This window comes from Cyprinus carpio, chromosome B5, assembly GCF_018340385.1.
Source record: "Cyprinus carpio isolate SPL01 chromosome B5, ASM1834038v1, whole genome shotgun sequence".
Lineage (NCBI taxonomy): Eukaryota > Metazoa > Chordata > Actinopteri > Cypriniformes > Cyprinidae > Cyprinus > Cyprinus carpio.
Window position 1 is genome coordinate 14,806,804 of NC_056601.1, and position 15,995 is coordinate 14,822,798.

Below are 15,995 nucleotides of genomic sequence, written 5' to 3' on the forward strand. Positions count from 1 at the left end.
GTAATTTTGTAGTTTAAAGGGATACTCCACCCCAAAATGAAAATTTTGTCATTATCACTTACCCCCATGTCGTTCCAAACCCGTAAAAGCTTCGTTCGTCTTCGGAACACAATTTAAGATATTTTGGAGGCTTGAGACTGTCCTATTGACTGCCAAGTAAAGTACAGCGTCAAGCTCAAGTATGAAAGACATCATCAGAATACTCCATCTGCCATCAGTGGTTCAATCTGAATTTTATGAAGCGACAAGAATACTTTTTGTATGCGAAGAAAACAAAAATAATTACTTTATTCAACAATTTGTCTCCTCTGTCTCTCCGCATCACCGTAGTGCCATTTTGGAGAATATCCGCTGAACGCAAGCAGCGTATGCTCTTCTGTATCAGCCGCACTGCACAGCTGCGCTGTTTTCATTCAAATCAAAGCAAATACACTTAGAAAACCTATCCTTGTGTTGCGGCTGACACAGAATAGTGTATGCAGTTTGCGTTCAGCGGATATTCTCCAAAATGGCGCTACAGTGATGCGGAGAGACTCAGAGGAGACAAATTGTTGAATAAAGTCATTATTTTTGTTTGCTTCGCATACAAAAAATATTCTCGTCACTTCATAAAATTCAGATTGAACCACTGATGGCAGATGGACTATTTTCTGGACCTTGTGTATTTTACTTGGCAGTCAGTGGGACAGTCACAAGTAGGGATGGGCGATATGGGCTTAAAATGTATCATGATAATTTCTGATATTTATTGCGATAACGATATCAATGACTATAATTTAGGGAATCCTGTTTTTTTTTAGAGAAAAGTATTATATTTCCTATTTTTACCCAAAATAGGGTGTTGTGAGCAGTACACACGACTGTTTAATTCATACTGGAAGCCAGAGGGCGCCCTTGCGCAGAAACTCCACATATGCATAGTAGAAATAATGCTCCAGGAAATCACTAATATGGACAGAGGTATCCAGTGATCGCTGTAGCTGAATAAAATGCAGATAGAGAAATCTTTACTGAGGAAACCTGAATACAATAAACATGCGATTGCACAAAATACATGGTCTGTGTTCTTCAAGCAATCTTGGGTATTTGTAAAGTGTATTTATAATGCAATGGTAATCGACATAGCCTTTATCACTGTATATAATGCTATAAAATAGTATGATTTCTGCCTTATTCTGATACGAAAGCACATCTGATCTCAAAATGTTATTTCAAACACTCGACTATGTTATGAAGTTAATATGGAGAAAAAGCACGTCAATGAATAATATCTTTGTTGGACAACAGGTTTGTAACCGACTCATACACATGTAAAACTGTATTGCACACGTGCTACTGTAGTACATTTATTCAAGGCTCAGACCGATTTTTGTTACACTGTACAGTGTTATCCAAACCTGTTCGAGATTGTTTCATGTTCGCCTTCCTTCACATCACTCCACACAGTCGCACACTGAAATATGTCAACAACTAGATTTTATCATTAATATTGCGGGAAGACTAATTCTTATCGTGGGGAGAATTTTTACCGTTATATCGCAAACGATAAGATATCGCCCATCCCTAGTCACAAGCTTCCCGGTTTTCGTCCAAAATATCTTAAATTGTGTTCCGAAGACGAACAAAGCTTTTATGGGTTTGAAACGACATGGGGGTAAGTGATTAATGACAAAATTTTCATTTTGGGGTGGAGTAACTCTTTAATGCTGTTGTTTTCTTGTGCCAGATGACAGAAAAAACTAATTAGGCAAATATAATTTGTTTTACATTTAAAAAGACACTATCTTATATAGTTTCATTGTAGTTAAAAAAAGTTCTAAGTACCAAACTAAGACCTTTTCCAAAGTTTAGCTTGGCTTTACTGCAGCTGAACTACACCACACAGTTTCAAAGTAGTTTCCCCAACACTGAAACTTTCACACACTCCAACGTTTAAGAGGATGCTGTTTATGAAAAACCATCCACTTTGAAGATTACCTCTCTTATGACACAAACACAAGCAACTACAACTAGTATAATCACAGTGGTTGTTGAGAACTGTGTGTGGGCATGCTATCACTAAAGACACAGTATGTGACTCACATCCTTTTTTCTAGACAGACAGGTACGCATGAATGAAATGAATCCCCTTAAGCTGAAGCCAGTTGATTTAGAAACAGTTAATGACGTTAACAAAAGTCCGGGCCTCTACTTTGTCTCATCCCTCTCAGTCTGGAAGATTTTCCTTCAAACTACAAGACAAACACTCAGCCTCCTGAAAAGAGCAAGGTTAAGGATTCTGGAATGCCTGAGTAGTTTAGATAATGAAACCAGGTCTTTAAGCAGGGAAAGTTAACCCTTCAATTTAAACTGAATTTTTTTTTTTTTCTAACTGTAGAGGCAAGAAGCTGCTGAAATAAAAACCAACATACAGCAATGATTTCAGCATTAGTCAACAGAGTTTAATTAAATGTCTTGCTAATAGGTGACAAGTTTCATTATTAATGTTAACAAATATTATAACATTCTAAATTGATTAGCAGAACATTATTGCGTCCACATTCAGATAGTTACACGTCTTGAAACTTTAAACACAGACAGTGAATGTGAGTGAGAGAAGACAGATCACTAGTGGACAAAATGAATGGGAGAAATAATAATGGTTTCAGTGACTATGAAGATGTGTCCCGCCTCTTAGTTTACTCTAGAACATGCTTGAGCATTAACTTACCAGCCTGATTTGAGCTAAAGACGTGGCTGTTATCAAATCATTGTTCTCTTATTGCTGCTTTGGAACAATGTGTATTGTGAAAACCACTATACAAACTAAACTAAACACACACAAGAGAAGAGGAGAGAGAGGAGAACACACGTTCAACAAATGAAATCTCCGACATTGATGGTCATGATGTAAGCTGAGAGATACTAGCAACCTGCCTGTACCTAACAAGAAAAAAAAGTCCAATTGTATGAATAATGTCCATGTCAGCTGTGCACAAGTGAGATAAGATAAGAGTGGACTGAACATCTTGATGTCCTTGAACACAAGATCCTGGGTTGAGTCCTGAACTATTTGACATCCTGCCGTTGTGAACATCTGAGCCTCTATTCATTTTTAGGACAAAAACATGCCAATACTGAAGGGTGTTATCAGCAAAGTCAATGTCAGCAAAATACTGTGCCTGTTTCCAGTATCCACAGTGTGTAGTAACATATTTGGTGCCTACTGTACACATGACATTTATAAAGAACTGCAACAGTGTATTCTGTCACCTGTTCATATCGTATTTTCCTTTAAATAGAAATATTCATTACACTTTATTTTAAGGTGTCCTTGTTACAGTAGTTAAGCACTGCGTAATACTAATTAACAACATCTACTTACAGTAGGATTAAGATTAGGGTTTGTTTTAGGGTAAAGTGCATGCAACAATGCATAATTTACAGTTATTACAGTAATTTTTATTACATTAGCTGTCACTCGTTTAATCTACCGAATTATGCATCTTTGTCATGTGACTCTACATGCATGCACATGTATGCAAACCACGTAAACTACTAAAAAAATAGCCATGACTTAGAAAATATAACAAATGTGAGAAAAATTGTTTTAATATATTGATGTACTGTATTCTGTTGTATGGTTTATATAATATGAATATGCAGCACAATAAGCCTTAGAATGGAACTGTCTTTTCTTTTTTTACACACTGGAATGTCTTGTATGCCTCGTTTCCAACACTTCTCTTTATGGTCTGTACCATTTCTTGCACTACACAATCACAGGATGTTGTTCTCATTAATAGAGGTTTTTGACAATATGCTTCTTGGGTTCTGGGTTTGGTTCCAAAAAAACAATACTAAGCAAAACAAACAAAGCAGATTTAAAAAAATAATAATAATAAATCACTGAAAATGAAAAAAAAGCTGTTGTCACTGAAACTCAAACATCCTCTCTCTTTTATATACAGAATTCAAACAAAGCTCAATATACCTCCTCCCAGCTCTCAAGGTTCAAGAGTGCCTGGCATACTAACTAAAAAGAGCGAGCTTCTATGACATCAGAGCGTGGACGATTATCCTCCTCTCCGGTTCCTCTTAACAGGGCTTTTTGCCAGTGACCAGGAGAACCCTTCGTTTAAATCTAAAAGCATGTGCTCCTGTTTGGGCCCCAGTGTTGAAAGATTCCCCATTGTTCTCTGGGGCCTGGTGGTTCTGCTAACATGCTGGAGGGGAAGTTTTTGCATTTCTTCAAGACATCAGCTCCTCTCTAGCTTATGTGCAGCATGTGCTGCCTCATTCTGAACATGAAAAAGGCACCATATGAGTGCAATGTGTGACCTTACAAGTCCTTGGAAAACCAATATATATGAGTGGAATACTTTAAAACCTTCAGCTGCAAATGAAAGTGTGCACAAAGAATCAGTTGTATTTTAAAATGCAGTGGTTTTCAAACCCTGGGTCATGACCTTCAGGTGGGTCGCCAGGATGATTTAAGGAAAATGTATATGTGTGTATGTAACAAAATTCAAGATTCAGGGAAGAAACTTAACTTTAATAACTAAATAAACATAAACAACAAACTGAAAGTAAGTGGCAGCAGTCTGTTTGTTGAACACTGTAACCAATCACAGACATATCTGTTGATTTCTGGAAAGCAATGGCCAATCAGAGGGGTTTTTGTTCAGTCCTGAGTTCAGGAAGATCACGAAACCTCTCATTATAATGAACAATGTGTAGATGCAATGTCAATAAGAGATTAATTGTGCCATGTAGAGAGATTCAATGATTATAGCAGAATTTTTTAATCAGATTTTTCAGGATTCTGTGATGCAACATTGTAAATGTTTTTACTGTCATTTTAATCCATTTAATGTGTCCTTGCTGAATGAAAGCGTTCATTTCATTCAGAAAAAAAGTAAAACATGTACTGACCCTAAACTTCACTGACATAAACATTGCTGTATGTCTACAATAAATATTCTTCGTTCCCTACAAGGAAGTGTCAGAGTATTTGGTCAAGTGCTCAAAGCAAACACACAGGACAGTCCATCAATGAAGAAAACGTTACCATAAAAAAAAATACAGAATCAGTCTGGGAAAAAAAAAACAGCAACTCAGACTCTGCAAACAAGCAATTTTGCCTGCTGGAGGAAAATACACGCAATACATGTCTAAGCAAAGCAATGCTTTAGGTACGAGGTACATTTTTCTCAGCAGAATCAATACTATTGAGCAATCCTCTTAGAGAATCCAGTACAGAGTGAATTAAGCAGAACTCAGTTAGGAAATGAGCAGGCGCTGTGGGTGGAAGGGTGTGTCTGGTGGTGTGTAACCTACATCACTTTTAACTTCCTTCAAGGAAATCTATATGTGGCAGAGTCCTCAGCAGGCAAACACTGTGGTTTTAATGGACCATGTTGTAAGCAAACCAAAAGAATGCAAACTAAGCAAATCTAAAAACGGCGTGATTTCAATGGCAAAATGTAGCAATTTTCAGCAGTTGCAGTTGCAATTAAAAAAAGTGCACTGCAAAGTTTTACCGTCTGCATTAAATAAAGTCATTACTCAAGATCTGTGAGCCAAGTTTTCCATTACTGCTTTTAAGTCTACTTAACTGAGCCAGCAATCTTCATTCTTTCTACCGCTCGCTATAATTGCTTCATCCGAGCCTTCACACACAGCCTGTTTCACACACAAACTGGGGCAAGATATTGTAAAGTTCAGTCAGGTCACCCATCTCTGTGTGTGCGAGCAAAGGTAAGAAAATCTCATTAAAAGATTCTCATTAAGCCATATTGATTTCTAATCAGCAGCCACGGTGAAGACATCAAACAGTAGAATACATCTCATCCAGTCTAAAGGGGGTAATATGATGTCAGTGGGGAACTGGGGCGTCTTAAAGGCTTTTGAGCAAAGCACACAATGACTTGAGTGAAATCACATGCATCTTGAATGAGGGGCTGAATTAGAAAGTGCATTTGGTGCCTAAATGATACTGATATGGGCTAGTGGGCTAATCTTATCAGTGATCGATGTAAACTCAGATTACAGCAGTTCAAGAATAATAATAATAAAAAAAAAACTTTATAATACTTGAATGAAAACTGATTTATTGAATAAAAATAAAATTTAAATAATTTCATTTAAGGATTAGAGCAGTTTTGGGAGCTTAGTAGGATTTAAATTTTTTTTTTTACTCACAAATCTTATAAAATAGAGTTTGCCATAACTAGAACAATGCATAATATTAATAAAAATGGCCATGAAGTTTTAAGATTTTTTCTTGGTTTTCCCAGACTTGAAACTTGGTTCTTTAAAGGAAACAACAGGTGTTCAGGGAGTAAAATATGAAATATCTTGGCCATCCTGCAAGTTTGCTGAGGTCGTCTGGTGAGCTCCGGCCCCCTAGATGAGAACCATTGCTATACACAAAAACTGACCCATAAGCTGTGATGCAGTGCATGTGATTTTTCCTGTACATATAGGATAAGGTCTGCACATGTTTTAAGATCCCTGAACAGTCAAATCAACTTTTGACATGGATATAAATCCTCCTGCACAACTAAAATGTAAACATATTGTCACCACAGTAGAATGAAGACTATGGACCCAAGCCATGCAAGGAATTTAGAGCTGCCACTGGGACTCTACACATCCAGCAGCCACACTCGGAACCAACCATGCTTCTTTCCATCTCACCACAGCAGGCTTCGTATAAAATAATTAAGGGTTACACAGAGTTCTCTTTTAACTCAACCTACTCTGGGATAATCATATACAGATGCCATGAAGCCCTTTCCCCTTAAAAGAATGCAGTGTAGTGTTTGATAAGATCATGTGTACTTCAGGACAATGACAAATAAGCATGTCAGAAATGATAAGAAAGGAGAAATATATACTAAAACATTTGTGCAAAGCTTTTGGAAACGCAATCTTTCGATTCATGTTTGTTTCACACATTAATAAGAAAAAAAGTAAAACATTAAGACTAAAATGTCAAGAGGTGTAACCATCAAGTAGTTATTTCTTATAAAATACATATCAATTGTTTTAAGTTAACATATTTTCAAGGTAGAAAGCATAGGCAGTGCTGGATAAGATAAGATTACTTACAAATTGTAGTTCGTTACTGATTCCAAATTACATGCCAAAAATTGTAGTATGTAACATAATTAATAACATTACACATTTCAGGTAATATAATCAGACTACTTTGATTACGCAATCTTGTTTCCTACCAACCACTCCTACTTAACAACTTAAGAGTTTATTATTATTATTATTATTTATTTTTATTTTTTTATTAACTAAATTAATTATTTAATATTCTTGCATTCTTATGCCTTTTCAAAAAAAAAATTTCTATTAATATATTATTTTAATTTATTTATTTTTTAATTCAGCAACCTTGACTTGTGGGTCAAGTCATAGGGGTTCAAAACGTACAAAATAATTTCCTGCATGTTGCATTGTGCAAGTCTTATGATCTGAAATTTTTACTGTATGTTTTTTTTTTTTTTTTTTAAGAAACAACTATAAAAGACTGTGCCAAATTGCTTATGCCAAGAGAATTTCAGCTTTTTTCCTTTTTTACACTCACAGGACAGTTACACCACCTAGACACTTTTGACTTAAAGCCTCACAATAAGCCACCAAACAGGATAATACAAAGCATCACGTCATTCAACCATTATGTCATTTATTTTGTTTGTATGAAATACATGTCCCGTTAGCTCCTATTTAAACTACTGTGTCCGCTCACACAATCAACAGATTACCTCTTCGTACACTGCCTGTCGTTTTTCGTATACTATCCTCAATAAATAATAAAAAAAAAAAAACATAAAACCGTGATTTGATACAAGACAACACCCCGAAATAAATACAATTAATAGTGTAAAACAGAGTCCACGTCCGACTGTACACTTAACACATTCACTAGAGTCCAGCTGAGCCTCTGGACAGGGTGCTGACCGGAGCTTCATTTACCTGCGGGGTTTCCAGGAAAACACTCTGTCTGAACTTTCCCCGGCGGATCTCCATCTCCAGCGCGGAGCCCCGAGCGATAGTCGCCCTCGCTGTTTGATTTCGGCAAAACATTCGCGACTTTTAACTTGACCCCTCACTCCCGAGAAACGCTGTTTATTCCCACAGACCTGAGACCAAGCCGCAGTTTGGTTTGGAGACGCTCCACGCTGTCACAGTCACGTTCATGTAAATCAGATTACCTCTCTCCTCTCTTACAAAACTACAACAGCAAAGCGGATGATAGCAAACAGTGCGCTACTCTACTGCTCTCACCACTTTAATCTCGCACCAACAAGCGTGTGATTGAATTCCCAGAGCAGATGAGCTCTGATTCACTTTCCGAGATGATAAACAGGTAAAACAGCGTCCTCTGTAGGCGGATGAGCCGTATATCAACAAAAACACGTAGGCTTCTGCAGGCCTGACAATTGTAACCTTGAACTCTTCTTAAAAGAGTGGAGATATTAAAAAGGTAACATTTCTGTAGGCGCAATCACGTAAACACGATGAGCGTTTCAAATTAGAAAAGATAGGCCTACATGATAATTTGGAGACTGGATTAAACAGAGTTTGGCAGTTTAGTGACCACAGATGTAAAAAGTTCTTAGAAATTACACTTAAGTAAAGGTATGGATTGTGTCTGAATTTTACTCCGGTAGGCTATCTGGCCCAAAACCTACTTGAGTGAAGGTAGGCCTGAAAAGATTCCACATTTGGTTAAATAGCCTAAAAAATCTGATTTATTGACCGACTGGGCAGTTTGTTAAAATCGTCAGATTTTAAGCTTTAGAACAGTTTTAAACTTTCAGGTCAAGCTTTGGTAATTCAGTATCTTTTGTCCTGACTACCTTTAGGCTACTCTTCTAATTCTTCATCTTATTTGTTGTAAGGCATACTATGATAGGGTACTAAAAGAATGAAGTGACAATATCACACCAAATACTGCCGCCTTGTGTTTAACATTAAAAAAGATGTGGTATTATGTTATTAATTTATGGTTTGTTATCAAATATATTGCTACTGTGATCATTTTACATTTTTCAGATGGTGGTTTAACAAATAATATAGGACAGGAAAAAAAACTTGCAGTCAGTATGAAGTATTGATGTTATCTTTACTTTTTAGATGATATTACAACAGAGAGGAAACAAGCATGATAGATCATCTGGCAGGAAAGTAAAAAAAAAAGGTGGAAGGAAGGAAGTTTGATGGCAGTGAAAGAGATTTTAATATAAGGAACATTATTTAAGTGAAAAATTATGGAGCAGATGTCAATCGTTATATATGTCTCTTTACTCGTGCTTGCATGCACAAATGTATAGATGTTATCTTGTAATACAAGGGAGTATTGTTCTCACCTCACACCATGTGCTCACAATCTTTACTCAGGTATACAGTATTATAGTAGAGAACATAGCCCAACACCCAAAAATAAAACGTTTGTGTAAAGACAAGGTTGACACAGGAATGCCTTTGAAAAGCACAACCACGCAAGGTTTCATTAACCATTCAGAGCATTCATTTTCTCTTTTATATTTTACTTGAAGGCAATAGTGAGAAAACATTGCAGTTTCTGATTTCCTTATGAGCAGTCACAAATAGGCAGTTAGTTTAAAGCATTAACATGTTCTACTGCTAAAAACTCATTGTTCTACACTTGCTCATGCCTTAAAAATATTTGTAGATCAAAACACCAGAAAATTATTAATGTAAAAAGTATATAACATTACATATATAGGACATTACTCATAAAGATAAACTACTATGAAGAGATAACTTTGTTATGATTCAGGTTTATTTTTAAAAGCATACATTAGATATATATATATTTTTTTGTTACAGTATTTACTATAAAACAGCTTCTATAACTAATGGTGCAGTTTAGTGATGTTTTAAAACAGATCAGTTACTGCTTGTATTCCAAAAACCTGCCATTAGTTATATAATCATCTATCACAAGAATGGCATTCCTGACCGTAAGCTCGTCTAATCCCATTATTTCAAAAAAAGAAACAGGAGCTCCAGGAAGACTGTCGGTTCATCCCACTCATTTGAGTATTTCTGAGCTTTGAAAAGTTACAGTTTCAATAACCTCATTGTCTTCCTCAAGTCAACCAAAATTCCTCCTGTTCTGAAGAAGAAAAAAAGTCATTGGTTTGGAACAACATGAGGGTGAGGAAATGATTACACAATTATCCTGTCCTTTAAGGCAAAAGCAAAAGAAAGGCGTGACAATCAGTGCTAAGAACACAGGTCATCTGTATGTCTGCGGTGGCATGAATATGGCTCAAGATGTTGCTTGCACTTTGCAAGATATCTTGGCAAGTAAAACTCTGAAAACATTGTAATTATTATTATATTGCATTTCTGTCAGTAGATCTTTGTAAATATTACACACTGCACCTTTAAATTATAAAAAAAGTTAAAATATGAATGGTATTATAATGTTATACTAAAATTAAAATAATGGGAAAAACCCCTAAGATAACATGTAGAAAGAAAAAAAAACGCATCTTAAGCACACAGAATAACATAAGTGGACTTTGAACGCTTAATTGCCGCTTTGAATGATTACGTAATTGTGGCATACATAATTGTAATCACGATTTGAAATTCGATTAATTGTGCAGCCCTGACATGTACCCTGGAGCGCAAGGCTCTGTGAATTAAAATGCTCAATTTTAAGAGGAAAATGTATGGCTTTAGTTTATTGAGGAAAATTTTTTTTTTTTTTTTTTGAAAGATTCTTCTCACATTTTCTAATGTCTTCTATGTACTGTATGACTTTGGAGATATGGCAACTTAATTGTTCTAAGCAATAAGTAACCAGCGTTTTATAATTATATTTTATTGATGACCTTTCTTAGATCATTTATAGTGAAATGGATTTGATTTAGGTCAACACATAAAATAAATGTATGTGTAATTGTATAAATAAATAAATTAAATTAACTGCATGAATAAATGATCAGATTTGTGTAAAATGTGTGTGATGTGTGTAAATTACCAAACAATTTACTGAATAATTAAAACATATAGAAGTTTGAGGTGTCCGTGACAATAGAAATAGCTTGATTTTTAGTTGCTTTATCTTAATTTAATAATGTTAAATCATCTAAAGCACAAACCAGCCACTTGTAGTACAAGTTAGTACATTTACATTACAATTTAAATTGGCTGGTTTAAATAATAAAGCCCTAATACTGTGATCTTGAATTTAATATTTTGGACTTCAACCACATCAGTGACATTCAGCAAATGAAATCTGAATGTAAATTTGTAATGCTTGATCATGATCCCAAAATGATTTGTAGGTAGTCTCTATTAAAATGAAATATTAATAAAAATATGCACACACAAACACACTTTGTGCACAATTACTTTTAATTAATTTATTTACAAACAGTACAAAATAGAAATCTGAATCAAGCCTGCTGCAGAATCACGTTCATATTCCACTCTAAATGGAAAAAAGTAATAGTGAACCTAAATCAGAAATTTGAACAAGTCAAAGCAATTTGTAAAAATTCTAAGGTTAATAAAAACCAACCGCTGGGTCTTTATTTCCGATGTGATTTCTTAGATGCCGCAGCCTCTCTACGACCTTGTTTTAAACCCTGTGAACGAGACAAGAGTTTAAGTTTAAAAACAAGAAAACAGGTGCACAAGACGACACTTGTGAATGGCAAGAAGTAACAAATAGTAATACTATACCAAATAGTATCCTGTGTGATAGCCACTCATGTACCAGGAAATAAGCATACTGCCCAAAGCCTCATCATCCTCTAAAGAGTCTGGACTCATTGGTGGAGGTGGTGGGATCATCTGGTCCCATAATAAATTCATATTTTAGTTAATTTGCCCCATAAAGGCTGTATGTTTGTAAAGATCACTTTTCATGCAAGAACAGGTTTAGAAAGTTCTTACTGGAGGACCGGGTGGAATCATTGGAGGCCATCCAGGGAAGAAAGGTCCAGGAACTTCTGATCGTCTGCCATCCATCTGGAGAGAACATCATCTTTTTTTAGTGTGTGGTGCAATATAAAAACTACTTTTCTCACAAGCTAGCGAATCGCTTTGCAATATTGAATACTGCCTTTTAAAACAAGAAAAGACAGCACCACAGAGATTTTAAATATTCACCTTTTGGAAGTGAGGTCCTGGTGGGGGTCCAGGTGGGAAACCTGGAACCCATGATGGAGGCCCCATGGGAGATCTGCCTTTAGATTTGTGCTTCAGATGGCTGGACTGCTGCGGAGTGAACGATCGATCGCTCTCCTCTGTTGAAGACTCAGCCTCTTTGACCTGCAATTAGACAAATGAACAGCAATATTATACAACTGCATTATTAAAGAAAAACTTCACCCAAAAATGAAAATTTGCTGATTTACTCACCTCCAGGCCATCCAAGATGTAGATCAATGCGCTTCTTTATCAAAACAGATTTGGAGAAATAAACATTACTTGCTCATCAATAGATCCTCTGGGTGCCATCAAAATGAGTTTAAATTGGTGATTAAAACACCACAATAATCCACAACATGACTTCAGTCTATCAGATAACATCTTAAGTGAAAAGCTGTATGCTTGAAATAACTACAGTGACAATTCAAAAACAATTCTAAACAATTATGTTGGTAGATTTTGTCATAAGAGAGGAATAGCAGATTTCTGTTTTCTCTTTTCACAAATTTTCCTCTTTTTCACAGGAAGAAGCAGTGCTATGGATTATGTATTTGGCCACAGACGAAGGTTTGAAGTTAAAACACCTAAGTGATTAATTTGTTTCTTACAAACATGCAGCTTTTCACTTAACAAGATGTTAATTGATGGATGTAGTCGTGTAGATTATTAATGTTTTTATCAGTTCTTTGGACTCTCATTCTGACGGCACCCATTCACAGCAGAGGATCCACTGGTGAGCAAGTGATGTAACTACATTTCTCCAAATCTCTTCCAATGAAGAAACAAAATCATCTACATGTTGGTTGGCCTGCAGGTAGGCAATTTCAGAAAATTATAATTTGTGTGTGAACTATTCCTTAAACCCCTAATTAAAAGCAGTGTCACATTCTACATACATCCGCCGTTTTCTGAGTGTCTTCATCCAAATCTGAAGCCTCTGTCAGAAGGTCACTGAGGTTCTTCTCTTCCTCATTACCATAATCAGTATAAAAGACCACACAGGTGCCCTTCTCCTGATCGATTGAGGAAATCGTAGCCGCATACAAGTTGCCATCTTCAGACCAAAATGCGTAACAGGAATCCCCAACTTGCCACTATAAAACACATTTCAGGTCATCTGCATTGGCCAGCATTATTTGGATAGTCCAAATCAACTCAACTACTGACACCATTTATGTTTACCTCTTTATCAGGTGCTGCGCTACATCTTTTTCTGCTATTACTCTTTTTGTTGTTTTTCCGCTTCTTCCCGGGGTTGTCTTTTTTGTGTGGCATCACATTGTCCTCTCCTTTCAATGCATTCTGGTGGGTAAAGGAGGAGGAGAGGTTACTGTAGAAGCAAAGTAAACTGCAATGTATCAGCTGTCTGGTCGCATCTCTTTAAAAGCATCATTACCTTGAACGACGCCACCGCTTTATCATATGCTTGAATTAAAGCTGTATCGTCCCAAATGTCAGAATCATCGCTCTGAAGAGAGGGAAGAGATCATTGACCTCTGAACTCTGCTGAATGATTATGCTACATATTTCTCAGACGTTGTTATTTCAACTGACTTTAAAACCAAAACCACAAAGCAAAATAATCACAAACTAGAAATGTTGGAGTTTTAATGTGCGGCCAACATATGCTAGCTAACGAGCCACAACAACAACCTGTTATATTTAACGTTACTCAAATCTTAACTTAGCTAGCGTAGCTAAATCTAACATCTTTGTCTCTCTTTTAAATGGGTTAATACTTACTTGACCCGTCCCACGACAAAATACGATTTCTTCAGCATCATTCGCCATGGGGATTTTATATTTAACACAGTATTATTTCTCAAGTACAACGTGAGCACTGATGACGCTCAAATCATGCGACACTAGCCAATGCCATGCCCGATTCCTGAATGAACTGTTCTTTTGATCCGGATCTTTTCAACAAATGGATCTAAAACGGTGTGAACGATTCGAACAAATAAAACATACTGTAAATAAAATACTGTATAAGTGTTTTATTACTTCATAGTAATATGTAAACACAAAACAGATGGTTTTTATTAATAGCATATACAATGTGCAAAAACTTGTTAATCACGGCTGTAACTAGGATACATGAAATTGATAAACAGACATGCATATCGCAGATGACAGGAAGCGATGAACACGAAGCAAACAACGTTACATCAGAAAAAACAGAATATTTGAGTATTAAAAACCGGTTCTTTGAAACGAACTGTTCAAATGAACCGATTCGCGGAAATGAGTCGGCTGCGACACATCGGGTGTACGTGTTGCTTAGCAACTCAGGTTTCCTCTCGTGAAAATTCCTGCCTCTGGCATATTTCTGCATGTAAATATCTAACATCCACAATGCTGGACGCTGCTTTAAGTTCATACGGAGCACAGGTCGTGCTGGCTACATCCAGCGATGAGAATCACCCACCCGAGAACATTATCGACGGGTCTGTAGATTGCTAAACGCTGGAAGAAGAGCTAACCTAGCTAATGTTGTCAACACTAAACAAATGTGTTTTGCTGTGACTGATGTATTTATTTGTTAATTTCTATAGAAAAACAGAGACTTTCTGGATTTCAACTGGCATGTTTCCACAAGAGTTCATTATCCGCTTCCCGGACAACATGAAGATTTTCACTGTCTCCATTCACAGTTACAACAGTAAGTAAAAAACACAAGCATCTTCATGCAGCGCTGTCAGGCTTTAATATGGTAATATCTTTACATTCACATTTCATTTCAGTTAAAAGGCTGAGAATAGAAAAAGGCACATCAGACGATGCTGAGAAATTTGAAGCGGTTGCAGACACCGGTAAGTGAAACTATTATTCTATTATTTTCCATTCACTGATCATTTGAGTGTTTTTCACGTGAATATTGTTTGTTTCAGAGTTTGAGCACACAGAGAACAGCCTACAGGCTAATGATATTTCTGTGAGTTACATTTTAAAGATTTGACTCCTCAGATACAGTAGAACGCTTAAAACCAAGATCTCACTTTTTCCCCCTTTCTTTTCTCTTCAGGTAAATGTATTAAATACAACACACTTACGGTTTCTCATACTGTCTGGATACGGTCCCTTTGTCTCTGTTCACAAAGTTAGTGTACAGTCATGAGATGATCTCCATCTGCCATGCCTGCTTGTGAACTCACATGATGAGTAACCAAAGTGGATCCCTGTATAGTTTTCTTAACAAATAAACATTCTTATTATTTCTGTTGTTTAATATGCAAGTCTCCTCCAGTGTTGATAACTCAAATTAAAACTAAACAAATTAAAACTTAATTAAATAAAGCTGAAATAAAACAGAAATATTAGACAAAAAATGAAAATGAGAAATGTGACCCTGGCAGCTAATTGAAATAAAACAAGTTGAAGTACAAAATTACAAAAACCATAACAAATGAAAAAGCAAAACAGAAACATTTAAGAACAAAAATCCATGTAAAATACTAAAACCTAAACTAAAATGAAAATGGTCTAACGAATGATATGGTTTCTTTCAAATTTAGTTTGAAGCATCTAATTGAACAATACCTTTGACTTTGAATTATTGACAGTGTGGATTGAATCATGGAAACAAATTGCTAGCCAGTTTGTCCCACATGAGCAATTTGATGAAGCTCTAAAGTGTAACAAATGGAAGATTTGAAATTAAAAAGTGTTGTTGGTATTTGAGTAGTGCATTCATATAAGCACATATTCATTTGTTAAAGAACCATGGTTTGTTTAAAAAACACACTATAGGTATGCTTACAATGATTCTTCCTTTTAAAAATATAGAAAACTTAAGATGT

General features: G+C 36.0%; 3 protein-coding genes across 4 annotated transcripts in view; 1 reads left to right on the forward strand and 2 right to left on the reverse strand.

Moving 5' to 3' along the window:
- The window catches only part of LOC109053927 (rhotekin-like), a 63,240-nt gene extending 54,873 nt beyond the window's left edge, over window positions 1-8,367 (reverse strand). Inside the window, exon 1 of one of the 2 annotated variants that reach the window (XM_042724563.1) lies at window positions 7,972-8,365. In XM_042724563.1, coding sequence (XP_042580497.1) covers window positions 7,972-8,082 — 111 coding nt within the window. In that variant the 5' untranslated portion in view covers window positions 8,083-8,365. Of the gene's footprint in view, window positions 1-7,971 lie in introns of both variants that reach the window. The other variant, XM_042724566.1, reaches the window with a different exon arrangement.
- A 3,009-nt stretch (window positions 8,368-11,376) lies between these two features.
- On the reverse strand, window positions 11,377-14,097 carry LOC109070157 (survival motor neuron protein 1-like). The gene is made up of 9 exons (XM_042724568.1): window positions 13,939-14,097; window positions 13,592-13,663; window positions 13,378-13,497; window positions 13,092-13,289; window positions 12,154-12,315; window positions 11,938-12,012; window positions 11,725-11,835; window positions 11,561-11,627; window positions 11,377-11,470 (listed from the first exon to the last, which is right to left on the reverse strand). Exons 1-8 carry the CDS (start codon window positions 13,984-13,986, stop codon window positions 11,571-11,573), a joined length of 843 nt encoding a protein of 280 aa, XP_042580502.1. The 5' UTR covers window positions 13,987-14,097; the 3' UTR covers window positions 11,377-11,470; window positions 11,561-11,570.
- A 320-nt stretch (window positions 14,098-14,417) lies between these two features.
- On the forward strand, window positions 14,418-15,426 carry hspb11 (heat shock protein family B (small) member 11). The gene is made up of 5 exons (XM_019086745.2): window positions 14,418-14,642; window positions 14,751-14,857; window positions 14,940-15,008; window positions 15,087-15,130; window positions 15,221-15,426. Exons 1-5 carry the CDS (start codon window positions 14,422-14,424, stop codon window positions 15,311-15,313), a joined length of 534 nt encoding a protein of 177 aa, XP_018942290.2. The 5' UTR covers window positions 14,418-14,421; the 3' UTR covers window positions 15,314-15,426.
- The last annotated feature ends 569 nt before the right edge of the window (window positions 15,427-15,995 follow it).